The sequence below is a fragment of the Hypanus sabinus genome, chromosome 1 (assembly GCF_030144855.1).
Source record: "Hypanus sabinus isolate sHypSab1 chromosome 1, sHypSab1.hap1, whole genome shotgun sequence".
Lineage (NCBI taxonomy): Eukaryota > Metazoa > Chordata > Chondrichthyes > Myliobatiformes > Dasyatidae > Hypanus > Hypanus sabinus.
Window position 1 is genome coordinate 13,888,019 of NC_082706.1, and position 16,477 is coordinate 13,904,495.

The 16,477-nt window shown below is 41.6% G+C and overlaps 1 protein-coding gene across 2 annotated transcripts in view; it reads left to right on the top strand.

Moving 5' to 3' along the window:
* Nucleotides 1-16,477, top strand: part of LOC132391514 (histone acetyltransferase KAT6A-like) — a 187,572-nt gene that overhangs the window by 83,801 nt on the left and 87,294 nt on the right. For both annotated transcript variants that reach the window (XM_059964802.1, XM_059964811.1), the window contains exons 3-4: nt 5,700-5,808; nt 10,947-11,062. In XM_059964802.1, coding sequence (XP_059820785.1) covers nt 5,700-5,808; nt 10,947-11,062 — 225 coding nt within the window. The remainder of the gene's footprint in view (nt 1-5,699; nt 5,809-10,946; nt 11,063-16,477) is intronic.

Consider the following 16,477-nt stretch of genomic DNA (forward strand, 5'->3'; position numbering starts at 1 on the left):
TAGAACCCTAATGCATGGAAACACAGCTTAAAATATCTAAGCAGTTTCCTTCCTACAATTTTAGAACTTGTGGCTTGTGCAAATTGAAATTCAACTCTTTCAAGAAATCTTTACACAAATTTATGTAATTCCTTATAAATAATGTTTATAGGAATTGTCATTCTGTCAATACTTCTGTCTTCAACTTTACAATCTCTTCAGTCTTCAACTTGAGAGCCCAGAGGCTTTGCTGGATTCATGTACTGAGATTCATTACGGATTCATTATGGTCTCACCGGAGTCCCACATAACTAAAGCATAGGGTCCTTATTTTGTATTCATTTCCCTGCTCAGTAAATGATGTGGTTCAGTTTGTTTTCTTAATTACTTGCCGGGTCTGTCTTTTGCAACCATGCACTGAGATATCCAGATTCTCCTGCATCTCAGCATCCTATAATCCCAAACCATTTAGAAAACATGTCCCTTTTTAACTTTTCCAACTGGAATAGGTAACTTCACAGTTCCTCAATTTTTTACACTCCATTTTCTAGCATTTTGCCCATTTTAATAAACCTATCTACAACCCTCTGTGGCTTCATTATGCATCTTTACATTTTTTCTTTCTATCTATATCTATCTATCTATCCATCCATCCATCCATCCATCCCTCCCTCCCTCCCTCCCTCCCAACCCTTTTTGGGCCTGCAGGTAATTTGTATAAGTTTTTAAAGGTTGTTCCCCCAGAATCAATCCCTGTGGTTTCCTCTGACCCACCTAACATCCTAGTTTCACCTATCACTTAGCTTGTACTCCTTTCTCTCCCCCCACTAACTTATTCTGGCTGCTGCCCAGTACCTTTCCAGTTCTGATGAAGGGTCTCGGCCTGAATTGTCAGCTCTTTATTCCTCTCCATAGAAACTTCCTGACTCTCTTGAGTTCCTCCAGCATTTTGTGTGTGTTACCCTATAGTGGGGTGGAGATAAGTCTCTACCAAAGGAGGTGTAAGGCACTCCTTTCCTCCACTAGCCTTAAGGTCACCCCTGGGCAATATGCAGCACCTGCTTAGCCCCCCAACCAGGGTCACATGAAGCCATGGGAGCTGGTGGTAGATGGTCGTACGAGCAGCTGGTGCATATCACAACTCCTGGTTATGCGACCACTGACGCCAGGCAGACGATCTCTGAAGAGTATTGATAATGGCTGGGGTCACTTGTCTTGTAAAGACACCACCCACCTGAAGGCAACGGCAAGCCATTTTCTTAGAAAAATTTGCCAGGAACAATCATGATCCAAGACCATGCTTGCACACGTCATATGACATGGCACATAATGTTGATATCACACTGTAGCCTGCTGCTGGCTACATTTTGCCAACAAGAAAAAGACCCATTTGTGCCTGTACCCTCTGCTTCCTGTTCGTCAGCTGGTCTCCATCTTCAGGGTATTATTAGGTGAGACTGATTACGGCTGTTCATACGAAGCGTCAGCAGTTGCACAGAGGGTTTATAGACCTCCGCCCTTTGCTGTTCTTGTGATTTCTTAATGGAAGTACTTGCATTTGTGCTGAAATGATTGGCCTGGTCAACCATGTAACGCAGTTGGTGACCTCTAGTGGTGGCTTTTGAGCAGAATGTGGCATGTAAGAAGAAGCTGCCTTTTGACGTCTGAAAAGGGGAGTAAAGGCCCAAGAAGCAACCTTTAAAAGAAAAATTAAATATGATCTCTCTTGTTAAAGGAAGTGTTAAAGATTCCTATCAGATTATTTGGTCTTTGGTTGAGTGTTGGCTTGTTGGCTGTGTCTCCTCCTCAAGCTATTCCAGAGATATCGAGTACTTTCTGCAATGTGTTTGCCTTTGGTTTGGGCAGCTGGGGAGCAGCTCTCAGACTGGTTTGGAGCTGCACCACCTGCTGTTTATAATGGAACAGCATGAGGTCGTGTCTGTTACCCAGCAGTAAGGGAGGCTGCAATCAGCTGCCATGTAAATCTAATGACATTTATTTTGTCTTTGAATTTCCTTCCTTTTAGCGCCATAAAACTCTTTCCAGAAAACTATTCCTATTGGATTATTCTGTGGGTAGACGGTCCATTAATAGGAGTATTAGAAATTAAGGTCAGAGAGGAGTACTTTAATGTTAATTAAAGCATATATTATTGAGTTTTACCATGATCTGGTGTCAAGGATGCAGGTTAAGATATGCAAATATATTGAAATAATAAATTATGCAAATGATCCCAGAGTCAACACAACTATATTTTAGTACACCATATATTTGTTTTTTTTGGGGAGACTTTTCTTAGATCTTCAAGGTGATTTAAAACCTTTCCAGTAGTGCTTTTTTCCCCTCTTGTCATGGTCTCAGCTTAATATATCTTGTGTAGTAAATCTGTTGTGCTTTTAGTACGTGGGTCAGTGATGACGTCAGCAAGGCACCCGCAGCTATGAGGTAGACTGTACACCAGATTGCTGCAGAGGTCGAGACATTGGTAAATACAGCCGGCAGGTGGGTAACTGGGAGAGCAGATAGAAAATGAGAAACCATCTCAGAAGACTGACAGCACTAAGGAGCAGATGAGCTTGGTGAGGGAGTCTGCAGATCAACAATAATAGAGGAGATGATATTACAAAAAGGGATGAAAGATAGGCATTTATGGTCCTAATGCAGGCAACTAGGAGTAGTGTAAATGGGTAGAAGGTTTGGCTTGGACTTGTTGGGCCCAGGATCCTTTTTCTGTGCTATACAACTTTATAAGGCTTTACAGACGTTTCTTATGTAGTAAGGTGGGGAACTTCCCTATGCACGTTGATACATTAAGTTGATGTCCTTTCACGTGGAATTTGTTGGCACGGTTGTCTCCGTGCCCCTGTGCTCAAAGCTCATTCTTGCCTTGGTAGTGTGGGTACTCCCACACACCAGATTGTTTCCTCCCGCAGCCCAGTGATGTGCTAGTTGGCAGGTTAATTTGCCACTGAATTACCCATGGAATTGGTGGGTAGCAGGAGGTTGAGTTAAGCACAGAGCGAGAAAAAAGGTTTACTAGGAAGTAAGTGGGGGAATAGAACTCATGGGATTTCCCTGAAAGCTCTGTGGAAGACAGCTTTCTATATTGGAAGGAAAATAATATATAAAAATATACCATATTCAGTGGTAAATGAGACCTTAAATTGTGTGCCTCTTCAGATGTATCCTTCTGTGACACTGAGGAGCTGGAGCAGATCATCTACACATTAGCATAGAGTAGAACTTTGTTGTCACAAACACCAGAAAAGCTGCAGATGGCTGGAAATCCAGACAACACACACAACATGATGGAGGAACTCAGCACGGGAAACAGTAAAACAGATGACATTTCAGGCTGAGACCCTTCATCAGGACTGGAAAAAAAAATGAAAAGTCAGAGTAAGAAGGTGGGGGAAGGGAATGAAAAAGTATAAGGTGGTAGGTGATGGTGAAACCGGGAGGGAGGGAGGGGTGAAGTAAAGAGCTGGCAAGTTGATTGGCGAATGAGATAAAGGGCTGCAGAAGGGGGAATCTGACTGGAGAGGGTAGGTGACCCTGGAAGAAAGGGAAGGGGTAGGAGTGCCAGACGGAGGTGATGGGCAGGTAATGAGATAAGGTGAGAGAGGGAATCGGGAATGGGGTTTGGTTAAGTGGGGAGGGGGGGGGAGAGCAATTACTGGAAGTTCAAGAAATTGATGTATATGCCATCAGGTTGGAGGCTACCCAGACAGAATATAAGGTGTCCCTCCTCCAACCTGAGTGTGGCTTCATCACAGCAGTAGAGGAAGACATAGAAAACCTACAGCACAATACAGGCCCTTTGGCCCACAAAGTTGTGCCGAACATCTCCCTACCTTAGAAATTACTAGGCTTACCCATAGCCCCCATTCTTCTAAGCTCCATGTACCTCCAGGGACATGGACTGACATGTCAGAATAGGAACTTTATTGTCATTGCTCAAGACAATGAGATTGCTGTCCTACTCCAATCTGTGCGAAAACAGATACTTGCAATACATGTGGTATGGCTTAATTTAAAAGAAATCTTAACACTCTATAAATACTCAAAGGTCGTTGGCAAGCTGGGGAGTAGGATTATTTAGCTGTACATCAGTCTTTGGGAAGAAGCTGCTTTTCAGTCTCAGTGTCTTGGCTATGATGCCTTTTGTATCTCCTACCAGATGACAGGAGATTGAACAGCCACTTTACCGATTGAGGTGGGTCTTTCATGATATTATAAGCATGCCGTAGACACAGAGTGTTGTAGATTGTCTCCAGGTCCAGTAGTTGAGTCTCAACAATGTGCTGAGCCGTCCTAATTACCCATTGGAGTACTTTGTGATCTTCCCTGCTGCAGCTAGAGTACTGCAAAGCTTGCAGTACTTTGTAGTTTTAGAACTTTGCCGCTATATATTTTTTCATTTCACAGTGCTTTGGAAATCCTTCACTGGCTGGAAATAACCCTGGGACAGCCAAGCAATGCACTGCATAAAATCAGATTATTTAATTTTCTGCAATAAATGGCCTCAATGTAGGTTGTTTTGTTGGTTCTCCGGAAAGAATGCAGCATAAATTCTCTGTCATCAGGGAATGTGAAGGGTCCATAGTTGCCTGCTATGTGGTGGGTCACATTCCTTCCAAGTTGTTCTCACCAGTGTTAATATGTTCAGGAAGCCTTTCTTATTGATTTGTTTTCAAAGCACAGTGATATGCCAATAGCAAAAGAACTGCAGCTGCATTAAATCAGAAAGAAAATCAGGTGGATGACTTGAGACCTCAGCTCTTGATCAATGTTGATAAATGCTGCCTGAGTTGCTGCTTCTTCCCAGAATTACCAGCCTTTATTACACTGCCTTTACACCTATGTTTCTTCGTTGTAAGATTCCAAATTTTTAAGTCCTTCCATGTAGATTCAAAGATAACGCTCCTATGAAGCACCTTGGTATGTTTTGTTAGGTTTATAGTACGGTATCAATATGTTGTTAAATTTGCATGTGAGCAGAGAGGTGACTGAAACTTGATAATCTTGAAAAGGATGGATGTATTGGTAAAACTTTTACCTATTAAACTAAGCTCTGGATTATTTATGTATTAAGTACTCAATTTTTGATTTGCACTCAAACTTTAGAATTTGAAGTCTGCAGGATTGCCAAAATAAAATGTCCAACTATTTCTCGTGTGTCAAATACCAGTATGAAAATGGTTACTAACATCCATCAAAGAAAACTATATTAAACCTATGATATAGATCTCTTCGATGCGTTGTAATCAAGTTGGCAATTTTTAAAGATTTGAGCAAGAACAATTGTAATTTTAATCTTAACGGAGATACTTCCAAAATGAAATGGCACACCAAGGTAATTTTATTCAGAACATTGACTTTTGAGCTGCTGCTTTGGCTTCGATCACCACTTGGGGATTTGATTTAAGAACTAAAGTTGGCACTCAGCAGGGACTTGGGGAAGGGTGGGGAGGAGGGGTTGGTGGTTAGGTGTGTATTTGATGTTAAATGACAGTTCATCTGTCTCATGCCAACTGTCATACAGAGTGGGGGTTTCCCCAAAACAAATAATACTTGGATGTTTGTTGAGTCATTAGGTTAGTTGACAACATTTAGTTCTTTATAAAACCCTGGCTCTGTGCTCCATTGACACTAATGGCAAATGTGCTGACAATGTTGATGTACAGCTCTTGAAAACATCTGTTTTCTTCTACCAATAGCCCTGTGCGGAGCCAATTCCAATCTGTGGATTTTGTCTTGGAACAAAAGAGCAGAACCGAGAAAAGAAACGCGAGGAACTAATTTCCTGTGCAGACTGCGGTAATAGCGGTATGTATTCTTCAAAACTTTTTGATAATATCTAACACTTTTTTAGTGCTGCTGGGTGAATCTTTGGAAGTTTTAAGTTATTGACAAAAGGATCCTTTTGGGTTAAAGGTTCCGTGTGTGGTTTCTCTGTTTCTGCTTTAGTGATGCTGAGAATTCAGCTATTGCATCATGGGATCCTAGGCTGAAAGCATATATGAAGAGCAACAAGTTCACCCCAACTCCCTGTTTTCCTGTTCCATTGGTGCCTGGAGTCCAGAGAAGGCATTATAATAGATGATTGATTGCATGACCCTACAAAGGGCAGCTAACTTCAAACCTCCAGAGCCAGGGAAAGAAATTAGAAATTTAATTATTGTTTTTACTCATGCCAGATGACAGGCACATTATGCAAAACGTTTCAAAATCCTGCTCATTAAAGTGCCATTTGGAATGCTGCCTTCTCCAACAGTTTAACCAAGATTTGTTTTTCTTAAACCCTTGTGCTTGTCTGTTTTTCACTTTTACTTTCTTCTCTTATTCCCATATCTTTCATCTTTCATTATTTTTGATCCAAGCTCACAGTTCTTTCCAGATCCCCTTTTATGATTGTTGCTTCTTTCTCACCATGTACTTATTTCTTATTCTCATGATCTCTTCTCCCTTTTCTTCTGTTCCCTCTATCACTTGGGCCTCCACGGCACTCCCCTTCGTGCCTCTTTCTCCTGTTTTATCCCTATTTGGTCACTTTTCTCATTCTCTTTCTGTGTTTCCCTACACCTTTTATTTATTGTCCCTTGTTTGTTCTCAATACTTTTATTTCTTTTTGCCATTTTGCAGTCAGCTCACAAAACTTTTGAGATATGCAACACATCTTCTGACCTGTTATTGCTGCAATTTGCAGCCCGTAAGACAACTCATGTTCTTGGTATTGATCCATCTATGTATCTATCTATTTATTTATTTGTGCAGTTTGTCTTCTTCTGTACATTGGTTTCTGTATGTTGTTTTTCATTGATTTTATTGTATTTTCTATTACGAATGCCTGCAAAACAATGAATCTCGGTAGTATATGGTGACAATATATACTTTGATAATACATTTACCTTCAACCTTTATTTAGCTGTCTCTCTTTCATTCCCCAATTTTTATGTCTTACACAAGCATCAGTAATGACTTAGCTTGTCAAATTCAAATATTAACTTTTAGTCATAGCCATTATCTGACTTCCTGCCTGGTGCAGAAAATTGCCATCTTGAAGCTTTAGACCTGTTTGGTAGATGGGCACATAGCAGTATTTTCCATTTATGACCTTTCAGATCCCAAACCAGATTAGCTGTATAAAAGTTGAACAGCCTTTTCCCCGATCAATACAATATTATATTTAAAGCAATTATGTAACTGAATAATAAGTTCACACAGTAATCTATAGAGATCTCTAATAATTCCCTATCTAACTAGAGAAACAATGGAAAACAGGATTTTCAGTGTCGGGCAAACACAGAAATCTGCAGATGCTGGAAATTCAAACAACAATGCACACAAAATGCTGGTGGAACACAGCAGGCCAGGCAGCGTCTATAGGGAGAAGCGCTGTCGACGTTTCGGGTCGAGACCCTTCGTCAGGACTAACCGAAAGGAAAGATAGTAAGAGATTTGAAAGCAACAGCGCTTCTCCCTATAGACGCTGCCTGGCCTACTGTGTTCCACCAGCATTTTGTGTGTGTTGTTCTTCTGTGTTGGGATGTTTTCTAGTGTTTCTATGCTTAGTTCAAAAGTCAATTCCAAATATGATAGCTATTTCCTTTGTAGTTCTGTCTGCTCTTATTTTTTTTTCCCTAAATAACCATGGGTTGAGTTAGTTAAAAAGGTGGTCCAATGAGTTAAATTTAAATCCTGTTCTATCTCAAGACTGAGGTCTCTGCCATTTAGTAGAATAGTTCTCAAAATTTTTGGAGAAGACATATAGGCTTTTAAAGTCCAAATTCTCAGATAGTATACTGAATTGATCAAAAACAGGGAATGAAGATAGGAAATCAAATCACAATGTTTTTGTTATATTGTTGCTTGGTAAGTGATGACCACAGTAGATCTGAGAGATGTTGGTTGGAAGCTGGCAAAGTGGTTGAATGCCAGTGGGAGGAGTGCAGGAAAGGGACATCGAAGCAAACAAAAACAGGAAGAGTGACCTGGGTTTGGGTAAAAACAAGAAATTCTGCAGATGCGGGAAATCCAGAGGAATGCACACAAAATGCTGGAAGAACTCAGCAGATCAAGCAGCATCTATGGAGAGGATTAAACAGTTGGAGTAGATGCTGCCTGACCTGCTGAGTTCCTCCAGTATGTTTTGTGTTTTGCTGTGCATTTAGGTAACATTGATTGATGAGAACTAACATCTTGAGGTTTGGTGTGCATCTCTTCCAGGACACCTCAATTGAATTGAATCAAAGAAAATAACATATTTAAGTGGTGATAGTAGCTAATTGTGACCGTCTTTGGAGCATTAGGGTATCATTTAAGTCAACTAAAAGCATTGCTTTGATATACATGCACTTCAGTTAAATGGTTGCATTATCCAAGCATGGAACAAGTTTTCCTCTCAAAGGAAAAAAAATCTGACCAGTAGGAAGTACAGATAGATGTAAAAAGAGTGTACAGAATTTATTTCCTGCATCACATAATATCTGCTGATTACTAATTGCCTGATAGAGTTCCTTGTTGTGGGTGATATACATAGCATAGAATGTGTGGGCAGAATAGCTTTGAAAATATTCAGTAAACCACACAGGATGTGCACATGCAGCTTGTGAGATCCTGCAGTCCATCCCTGATAGAGTTCTGTTTTTAAACTACCATCAATTTTAAGCTAGGAATATTTTTGTTCACCTGTGAAACATTTTACTCAACTTCAACCTTGCTGATTAGTGTCAGTTTAATTCAGATTAAGATGTTGCTTCCTCAAGAAGAACTCAAATTAAAACAATCCTAAACTTAAGTCAAATGCTTATCTTGGAATATTTTATTTAAAGGAATAATACCTTGTGCTTGAACAGATCCAAAATTAATCAATTTAAACTGTCAATGATCATTTAAATACTTGTTATAATTGTACAAATACCAGGGAGAGTTTTCTCTCCTATCATTGGAAGAGACAGTATCAAGCCTGTCCTGTCATTCAATATAATCACAGTTGATCTACCTCAGGCCTCATCTGCTCCTCTGTGTAAGTTCCCGATAGCTGGTCCTGGTAATTTCCTGGTCCTGTTGAAATTTATACATCTCTTCTTTAAACACCCCCAATGATCTGGCCTTCTGGGGCAGGGAATTCCAGTTTTACAACCCTCTGTGAGAAGCTTTCACCCACCTCTGTTTTAAATTACTGTGTCCCCTCTAATCTTGGGTTTCCTGGGCATCAACACCTCAGGATTTGTTCTGGACCCAACACATTGATGCAGTCAATGCTTCAGTAGGAGTTTGAGAAGATTTGATATGTCACTGAAGACCAGCAAATTTCTACAGATATGCAGTGGAGAGCATTCTGACGGGTTGCAAGGCTTCACATTAGTTGCCGCCATATTATGGAAAAGTATGTGTTGGCAATTCTTTTGGGTTTGATTGAAAGAAATTTTTGTAGAAACAGCTCTCTGCTGCAGTACATTCCTCCTTGACACTCCAAAGCCTTCTCCCAGGGCTTCAACACCAAAAGCAGTTCCCACCCTCCCTGTTGGATATTTTAAAGGACCAGAACACTGATTCTATCCAATATCTCCACATCTCATCAGCTCTTTCCCATTATTTTTATGCTCCCAAAGTGCCATCACAACATTTAAATATATTATTTTACTTATTTTTATTTAGAGATGCAGCATAGAATAGGCCCTTCCGGTCCTTTGAGCCGCATTGCACAGCAGCACTGACAACCCCAATTTAACCCTCACCTAATCAATTTACAATGACCTACCCAGTGCATCTTTGGAGTGTGGGAGGAAACTGGAAAAGGAACACATTCAATGGGAGGGGCATACAGACTCTTCGCAGAGTATGCCAGGATTGAACCCTGACACACCGAGCTGTAATGGCATTGTGCTAACCACTATACTACCATGGCACCCAAATTCCACTGCAGTTCAGAACTTCAGCTGTACAATGCCTAGAACACCTTTCCAATTGGCTTTATTTGGAACTTTGGCATGAAAAGGCAAGCGAGTAATTTCATTCATAACGAAACAATAATTACTGCTGAATTATGGTTACCATTAAAAATGTGGGAAAGTCATATAAATTAAACCTGAAAATACACTATTCAGGATGGATAATAAATGCAAATGACATCTATATTTGATGAAAGAATCAATTTAAAGCAAAATCTTCTTTCCAGTTTGGTAATAGAAACCTAATTTCAGCTGCAGTAAAACGTAGGCTGCCCCACACTTGTTAATTTGCTTGAATCGGAATCAGGTGTAATATCATTGACATATGTCATGGAATTTGTTGATTTTTGGCAGCAGTACAATAGAATACATAAAAACAAACTATAAATTATACACACGAGAGATTTTGCAGATGCTGGAAATCCAGAGCAGTGCGCACACAAAATGCTAGAGAAACTCAGCAGGTCAGGCAGTATCCATGGAAATGAATAAACATAAATTATATACATATAAATTAGATAAAATAGTTAATGCAAATAGAGAGCAAAAATTGTGAGGTAAGTTCACATTGTTGGTTTATTCTCCATTCAGAAATCTGGTGGCAAAGGGGAAGATGCTGTTCCTAAAATGTTGATAGTGTATCTTCATGTATACTAATCCAATGAATATAGCCACAGATATCTACAAATATGTAGATTTAAAATTTTGTGTTTGGCACACAGTTGTCACACTGAATTGCAGTTGTAAACAGCCTTAAAAAGTGAAGAAAGTGACTCATCATTGACCCAGAGCCTATGAGTGTGTTTCCCCTCTTCTCCCTCTTGCCCCTCTTATCTCTTTTATCCGTCTCTCCCCCCCCCCCCCCCACTCTATGGAATGTGTTAATCTGGATTCCCAGTAACTGCAGAATCTCTTCTGTTCTTGAATGACTTATGATTTTGTATGACCATGTGAATAAAGGCTACGTATGTCTGGATGAAAGATTCACCATAATTTCTGCTGTATTCCCAGGTCATCCGTCCTGTTTGAAATTTTCTGCGGAACTAACAGCTCGTGTGAAGGCCTTACGATGGCAGTGTATTGAATGCAAGACATGCAGCACCTGTCGGGACCAGGGGAAAAATGCTGTAAGTCGCCCTTCAATCCATGTGGCAAAAATCTTTAAACCTGTGGCAAGTTATTCTGGGGCAAGTGGCTACAGAACGAAAACTGTTCATTGAGTATTTCTGGTGTTGCCACTGATAAGATTTATTTTTGACGCTAGTAAAATCCATCATTTTTTGTAATAAGCAATAAAGAGTATCATTGCTTATGATACTTTTCCAAGAGGACCACAACCTTGTCGTGGATTAGAGGTTTGTGTGCCTTAATGACCTGGAGAGTTATGTTGGCTGGAGTCAGGGCCTTCTGCTTTGGTTCTTGGTATGGTCACTCATGCCAAATAAGTCAGAGTGTAGAGGGCAGACTAAGAGTGGTCCACCAGACCTCCAGGTTTGGGGGTCCACCTTAAGGCTAACAACCCTGACTGGTAAAACAAGATTGTTAAGGAAACAGCAATAGAGAATCCTTCTACATCTGAGTGCGATGATATTCGTGATTCTCCACCTGGGATTTGCATGACTGACAGTAGTCAAAACCAAGAGGAAGCTACTGACATGATGAAGGGAGCCCTGAATACCACCAGAAATGGAGGACCTTTGATGCTGCCCTCAATGCCAGCAGTGTAATGGGCAGTAAGTAAGTATGGGCAGCGTGTTGCTGAGTACCTTTAAGCCATTTGGGCAGCTATATCTTGTATGTTGTTAGGAAATTAAATATATTAATGGACACACAAGAGACTGCTGGAATCTGGAGCAAAACAAACAAAATGCTGGAGGAACACAGCAGGTCAGGCAGCATCTGTGGAAGGAAATGGACAGTTTATATTTTGGGACGAGATCCATCAGGGGGATTGAAAGACAGGTGAGATAGTCAGTATAAAGATGTGAGGGGAAAGAGAGCAATGGTTGCTCTCAACAGCTTTTTCCCACAGCATATCTTTTGGGTGTTTTTGGTTGTTAACGCAAACAACACATTTCACTCTGTACAACACACACAAAATGCTGGTGGATCACAGCAGGCCAGGCAGCATCTATAAGGAGAAGCACTGTCGACGTTTCGGGCTGAGACCCTTCGTCAGGACTAACTGAAAGGAAAGATAGTAAGAGATTTGAAAGTAGTGGGGGGAGGGGAAATGCAAAATGATAGGAGAAGACCGGAGGGGGTGGGATGAAGCCAAGAGCTGGAAAGGTGATTGGCAAAAGGGATACAGAGCTGGAGAAGGGAAAGGATCGTGGGATGGGAGGAAAGGGGAAGGGGGGAAGCACCAGAGGGAGATGAAGAACAGGCAAACAACTAAATATGTCAGGGATGGGGTAAGAAGGGGAGGAGGGGCATTAACGGAAGTTAGAGAAGTCAATGTTCATGCCATCAGGTTGGAGGCTACCCAGCCGATATATAAGGTGTTGTTCCTCCAACTTGAGTTTGGATTCATCTTGACAGTAGAGGAGGCCATGGATAGACATATCAGAATGGGAATGGGACGTGGAATTAAAATATGTGGCCACTGGGAGATCATGCTTTCTCTGGCAGACCAAGCGTAGGTGTTCAGCGAAATGGTCTCCCAGTCTGCGTCGGGTCTCACCAATATATAAAAAGCCACACCGGGAGCACCGGATGCAGTATACCACACCAGCCGACTCACAGGTGAAGTGTCGCCTCACCAGGAAGGATTGTCTGGGACCCTGAATGGTGGTGAGGGAGGAAGTGTAAGGGCAGGTGTAGCACTTGTTCGGCTTACAAGGATAAGTGCCAGGAGGGAGATCGGTGGGAAAGGATGGGGGGGGGGGGGGGGAACGAGTGGACAAGGGAGTCGTGTAGGGAGCGATCCCTGCAGAAAGCGGGGGGGGGGGGGGGAAGGGAGGAAAAGATGTGCGCCAGGAGGGAGCGGAACAAGTGCTACACCTGCCCTTACGCTTCCTCCCTCACCACCTGATGGCATGAACATTGACTTCTCTAACTTCCGTTAATGCCCCTCCTCCCCTTCTTACCCCATCGCTGACATTTTTAGTTGTTTGCCTGTTCTTCATCTCCTTCTGGTGCTCCCCCCCTCCCGCTTTCTTTCTCCCGAGGCCTCCCGTCCCATGATCCTTTCCCTTCTCCAGCTCGGTATCACTTTTGCCAATCACCTTTCCAGCTCTTAGCTTCATCCCACCCCCTCCGGTCTTCTCCTATCATTTCACATGTTCTCCTCCCCCCATTACTTTCAAATCTCTTACTATCTTTCCTTTCAGTTAGTCCTGATGAAGGGTCTCGGCCGGAAACGTCGACAGTGCTTCTCCTTATAGATGCTGCCTGGCCTGCTGTGTTCCACCAGCATTTTATGTGTGTTGTATGAATTTCCAGCATCTGCAGATTTCCTCGTGTTTGCATTTCACTGTGTTTGATTCAATTTAAGTTTAGTTGCCATTCAAGCATACATAAATACCCATGAATACAGCCGAATGAGATAGCCTTACTCTGGCACCAAGGTACAACACACGGTACCAATAGTCACACACAGTACAAAGTTGCACGCTTAACACATGCAGCATTGTAAGCACAAGTAAGATACCAGTAAAACACAGCCATACAAAGAAAGATAGTTCAGATCCTGAGTCCAGGAATGCTGCAGAAATCTGTAGTTGACCAAAATACAGCTTGTCTTCTGCTGAGCAAACACTGGGGGGGTGGGGGTGCAGACTGCTTCCAGACTGGATGCCGTATCACACCACCCCAAGTGGAATGCACTGGCTCCGGCGCCCATCTCCTGGTGGCTGTAAGCTGGCAACATCGCAGCTTGAGGCTGCAATGTACGTGTGATAAAAATTCTAAATCTGGGGAATTGGGAAGCGATAGGTGGATCCACGTGAGGAGGAGTGAAATGCTGACACAGACTGGGGTGGGGGGGTGATAGGTGGGAACAACAAAATGCTGTACCTGATGAAATCTGGTAGGAAAAGGTGGAACATGGAACTGAATAAGGGAGGTGGGGTGGCCAAAAGGAACTGATGGGGAAGGAGTCCCAATAGGAGTGTTTGGTTGATGGGTAGATGGAGTGGTTGGAGGTGAGAGAGGTGAAACAGGATGATAGCCCCTTAGAAGTGAATGATGTTTGTTGGATCAAAGACCACAAAGTACTTGTTTTCTTTTAAGTGACCTCTGTAGCCCACCTGAACTGAGTTGAGGGAGTTTAGTATCTTTATCTAATGTGATATTTCTTTCACCTCAGTGCTGTTTTCCTGCATCATCCTCGTATCCCTGGATTCCTTTACTGCCTAAAATCTGTCGGCTTCTGCCTTTGATCTAATCAGTGACTGAGTCGTTGGAGCCCACTTCCTCAAATTCACCGCAACACACATGGATACAAAAGGGTCTTTTAAGAGACTCTGGGATAGGTACATGGAGCTTAGAAAAACAGAGGGCTATGGGTAACCCTAGTTAATTTCTATAGTAAGTACATGTTTGGCACAGCATTGTGGGCCAAAGATCCTGTATTGTGCTGTAGGTTTTCTGTGTTTCTATGTTTCTATCCTGGAGCAACTCAGCAGGCCAGCCAGCATCTTTGGAGAGGAATTAACAGTCGAGCCACTTTAATAGCTCTGGAAAGGAAAGGGGAAGAACCCAGAATAAGAAGGTGGGGGGATGGGATGGAGTTCAAGCTGGCAGGTGATGTGATGGGTTGAGGGAGAATTTGGATGGGTGGGGGAAGGAGGATATGAAGTGAGAAGCTGGGAGGTGATAGAAGAGGTAAAGGGCTGAAGACGAAGGAATCAGCAGTACAAATTCACTGACCTCTGGGAGAAACACAAAATCACTCAAAACAGAAGGTTTTGTCACTGTCATAGAAAAGCCTTCATTATCTGCCTATTACTTCCTACCTTCTTTGTAGCCACACTTGTGACTGGATCCTTTGTATTAACCCATCTGCCATTAGACATTCCACTCATCTGCAGCTACTTTCAGAGTTAAAGTTGCACAAGTTCAAATACAGTTTATCCCATGACTTTAAGAAATAAATTGTTAAATAGTGTTGGGGTTTTGCAAAGTCTGATCTTGACTGTGATGTATTACACTTAGTTCATTACAATGTGGAATACACTCAACAGCAGTGGCAGTTTGAGTTGCTTCAGACCTGGATTGTGTTCTCAGAGCATATGGAGTCTCACATGTAGGTGAGATGCTGGTGAGTGTAGGTATGTCGCTGCTGTTGTGTTGAAATTCAAATTTGCAAATTGAAAGAAGCAGCATGTTGCACATACTCAAACAAGGAGGCCTTGTTAGACTCTTGTGTTTGGCAGCAGTTCATTCTTTTACTTCCCGCTCAATGGCAGTTTGTGAAAGATCAGAATAATTTACACAATAACAGGAAGAAAACATTAAACCAGAGCTTCCTAACTTAGGATCGGCAGACTCCCTCAGCTAATGGTAGGGGTCCATGAAATAAAAAGGTTGGGAACTCCTGTGTTAAACCTAAAACATATTACTGACATTTTCTTACCTCCATGTCACACAGTTTCCTCGATATAATGCTTGGTCAATTCTTCTTGTTTAATCAAACAAGTTTTTGTGCCACAGTACATTAAGCAGTTCATTATCTTTTTTGTGTGCTTAAAGCTCCTGAAGAGGATCTCGGCCTGAAACGTTGACTTTAGATGCTGCCTGACCTGATGAGTTAGTCCAGTGTTTTGTGTAGGGTTGCTTTGGTTTTTAATAAATTCTAACTGAAATTATTGATGGCTTTGTCAAGTGGTGTTGATGCACAGCCCTCTTCAGTGATTATCAAGCCCATTTTGTCATGTTTACCCTCGAGCTTTGGGTATGTACCAACTTAGCTGAACTATTCATTTTGAGGATTGCATTTTGTAATGCTAGACATTTCTTGAGCCTTGGAAACCAGTAATGAATGAAAGTAATGATCGAAAATGGATTGAAAAGATGGCTGTCTGAAGGTACCAAATATATTAAAAAGGAATAAAAGTGACTATTTAGCTTTGAAATCTGGTTAAGTAAGCGAAACATTAAAGCCTTAAACTTTTAGTCCATTTCTCATTAACATTGCTCTCAAGGGCAGTGGTTTAACCAAATAGGGACTGCACCAGCAGCAAAAATAGAATTAGATGTAGGAAGCTTGTTATCTTAGAGAGCAGAGCTTCAGCCAAGGTTTCGGGTGATGAAATAAGCTATCAAAATGATTAAGTTACAATATTTTGTGCTGATGCAGTGAATTATCTTTTAATAACACACATATTGTAGATGAGGTAAAATCTAAGCATCTAAATGACTCTCAGTGAGACGCTTGTAATGGCATTGGGCACTATGTCGGAATTATATAGTGGATTTGTGGATTGGATCAATAAGAAAATGGATACATAATTAAAATTTCTGAGTGCCATGGTAAATAGTGGAAGTTCATTCATTAAGCTACAACCTTCAAAGAAAAAAATGCTCTTAACATGTTACCC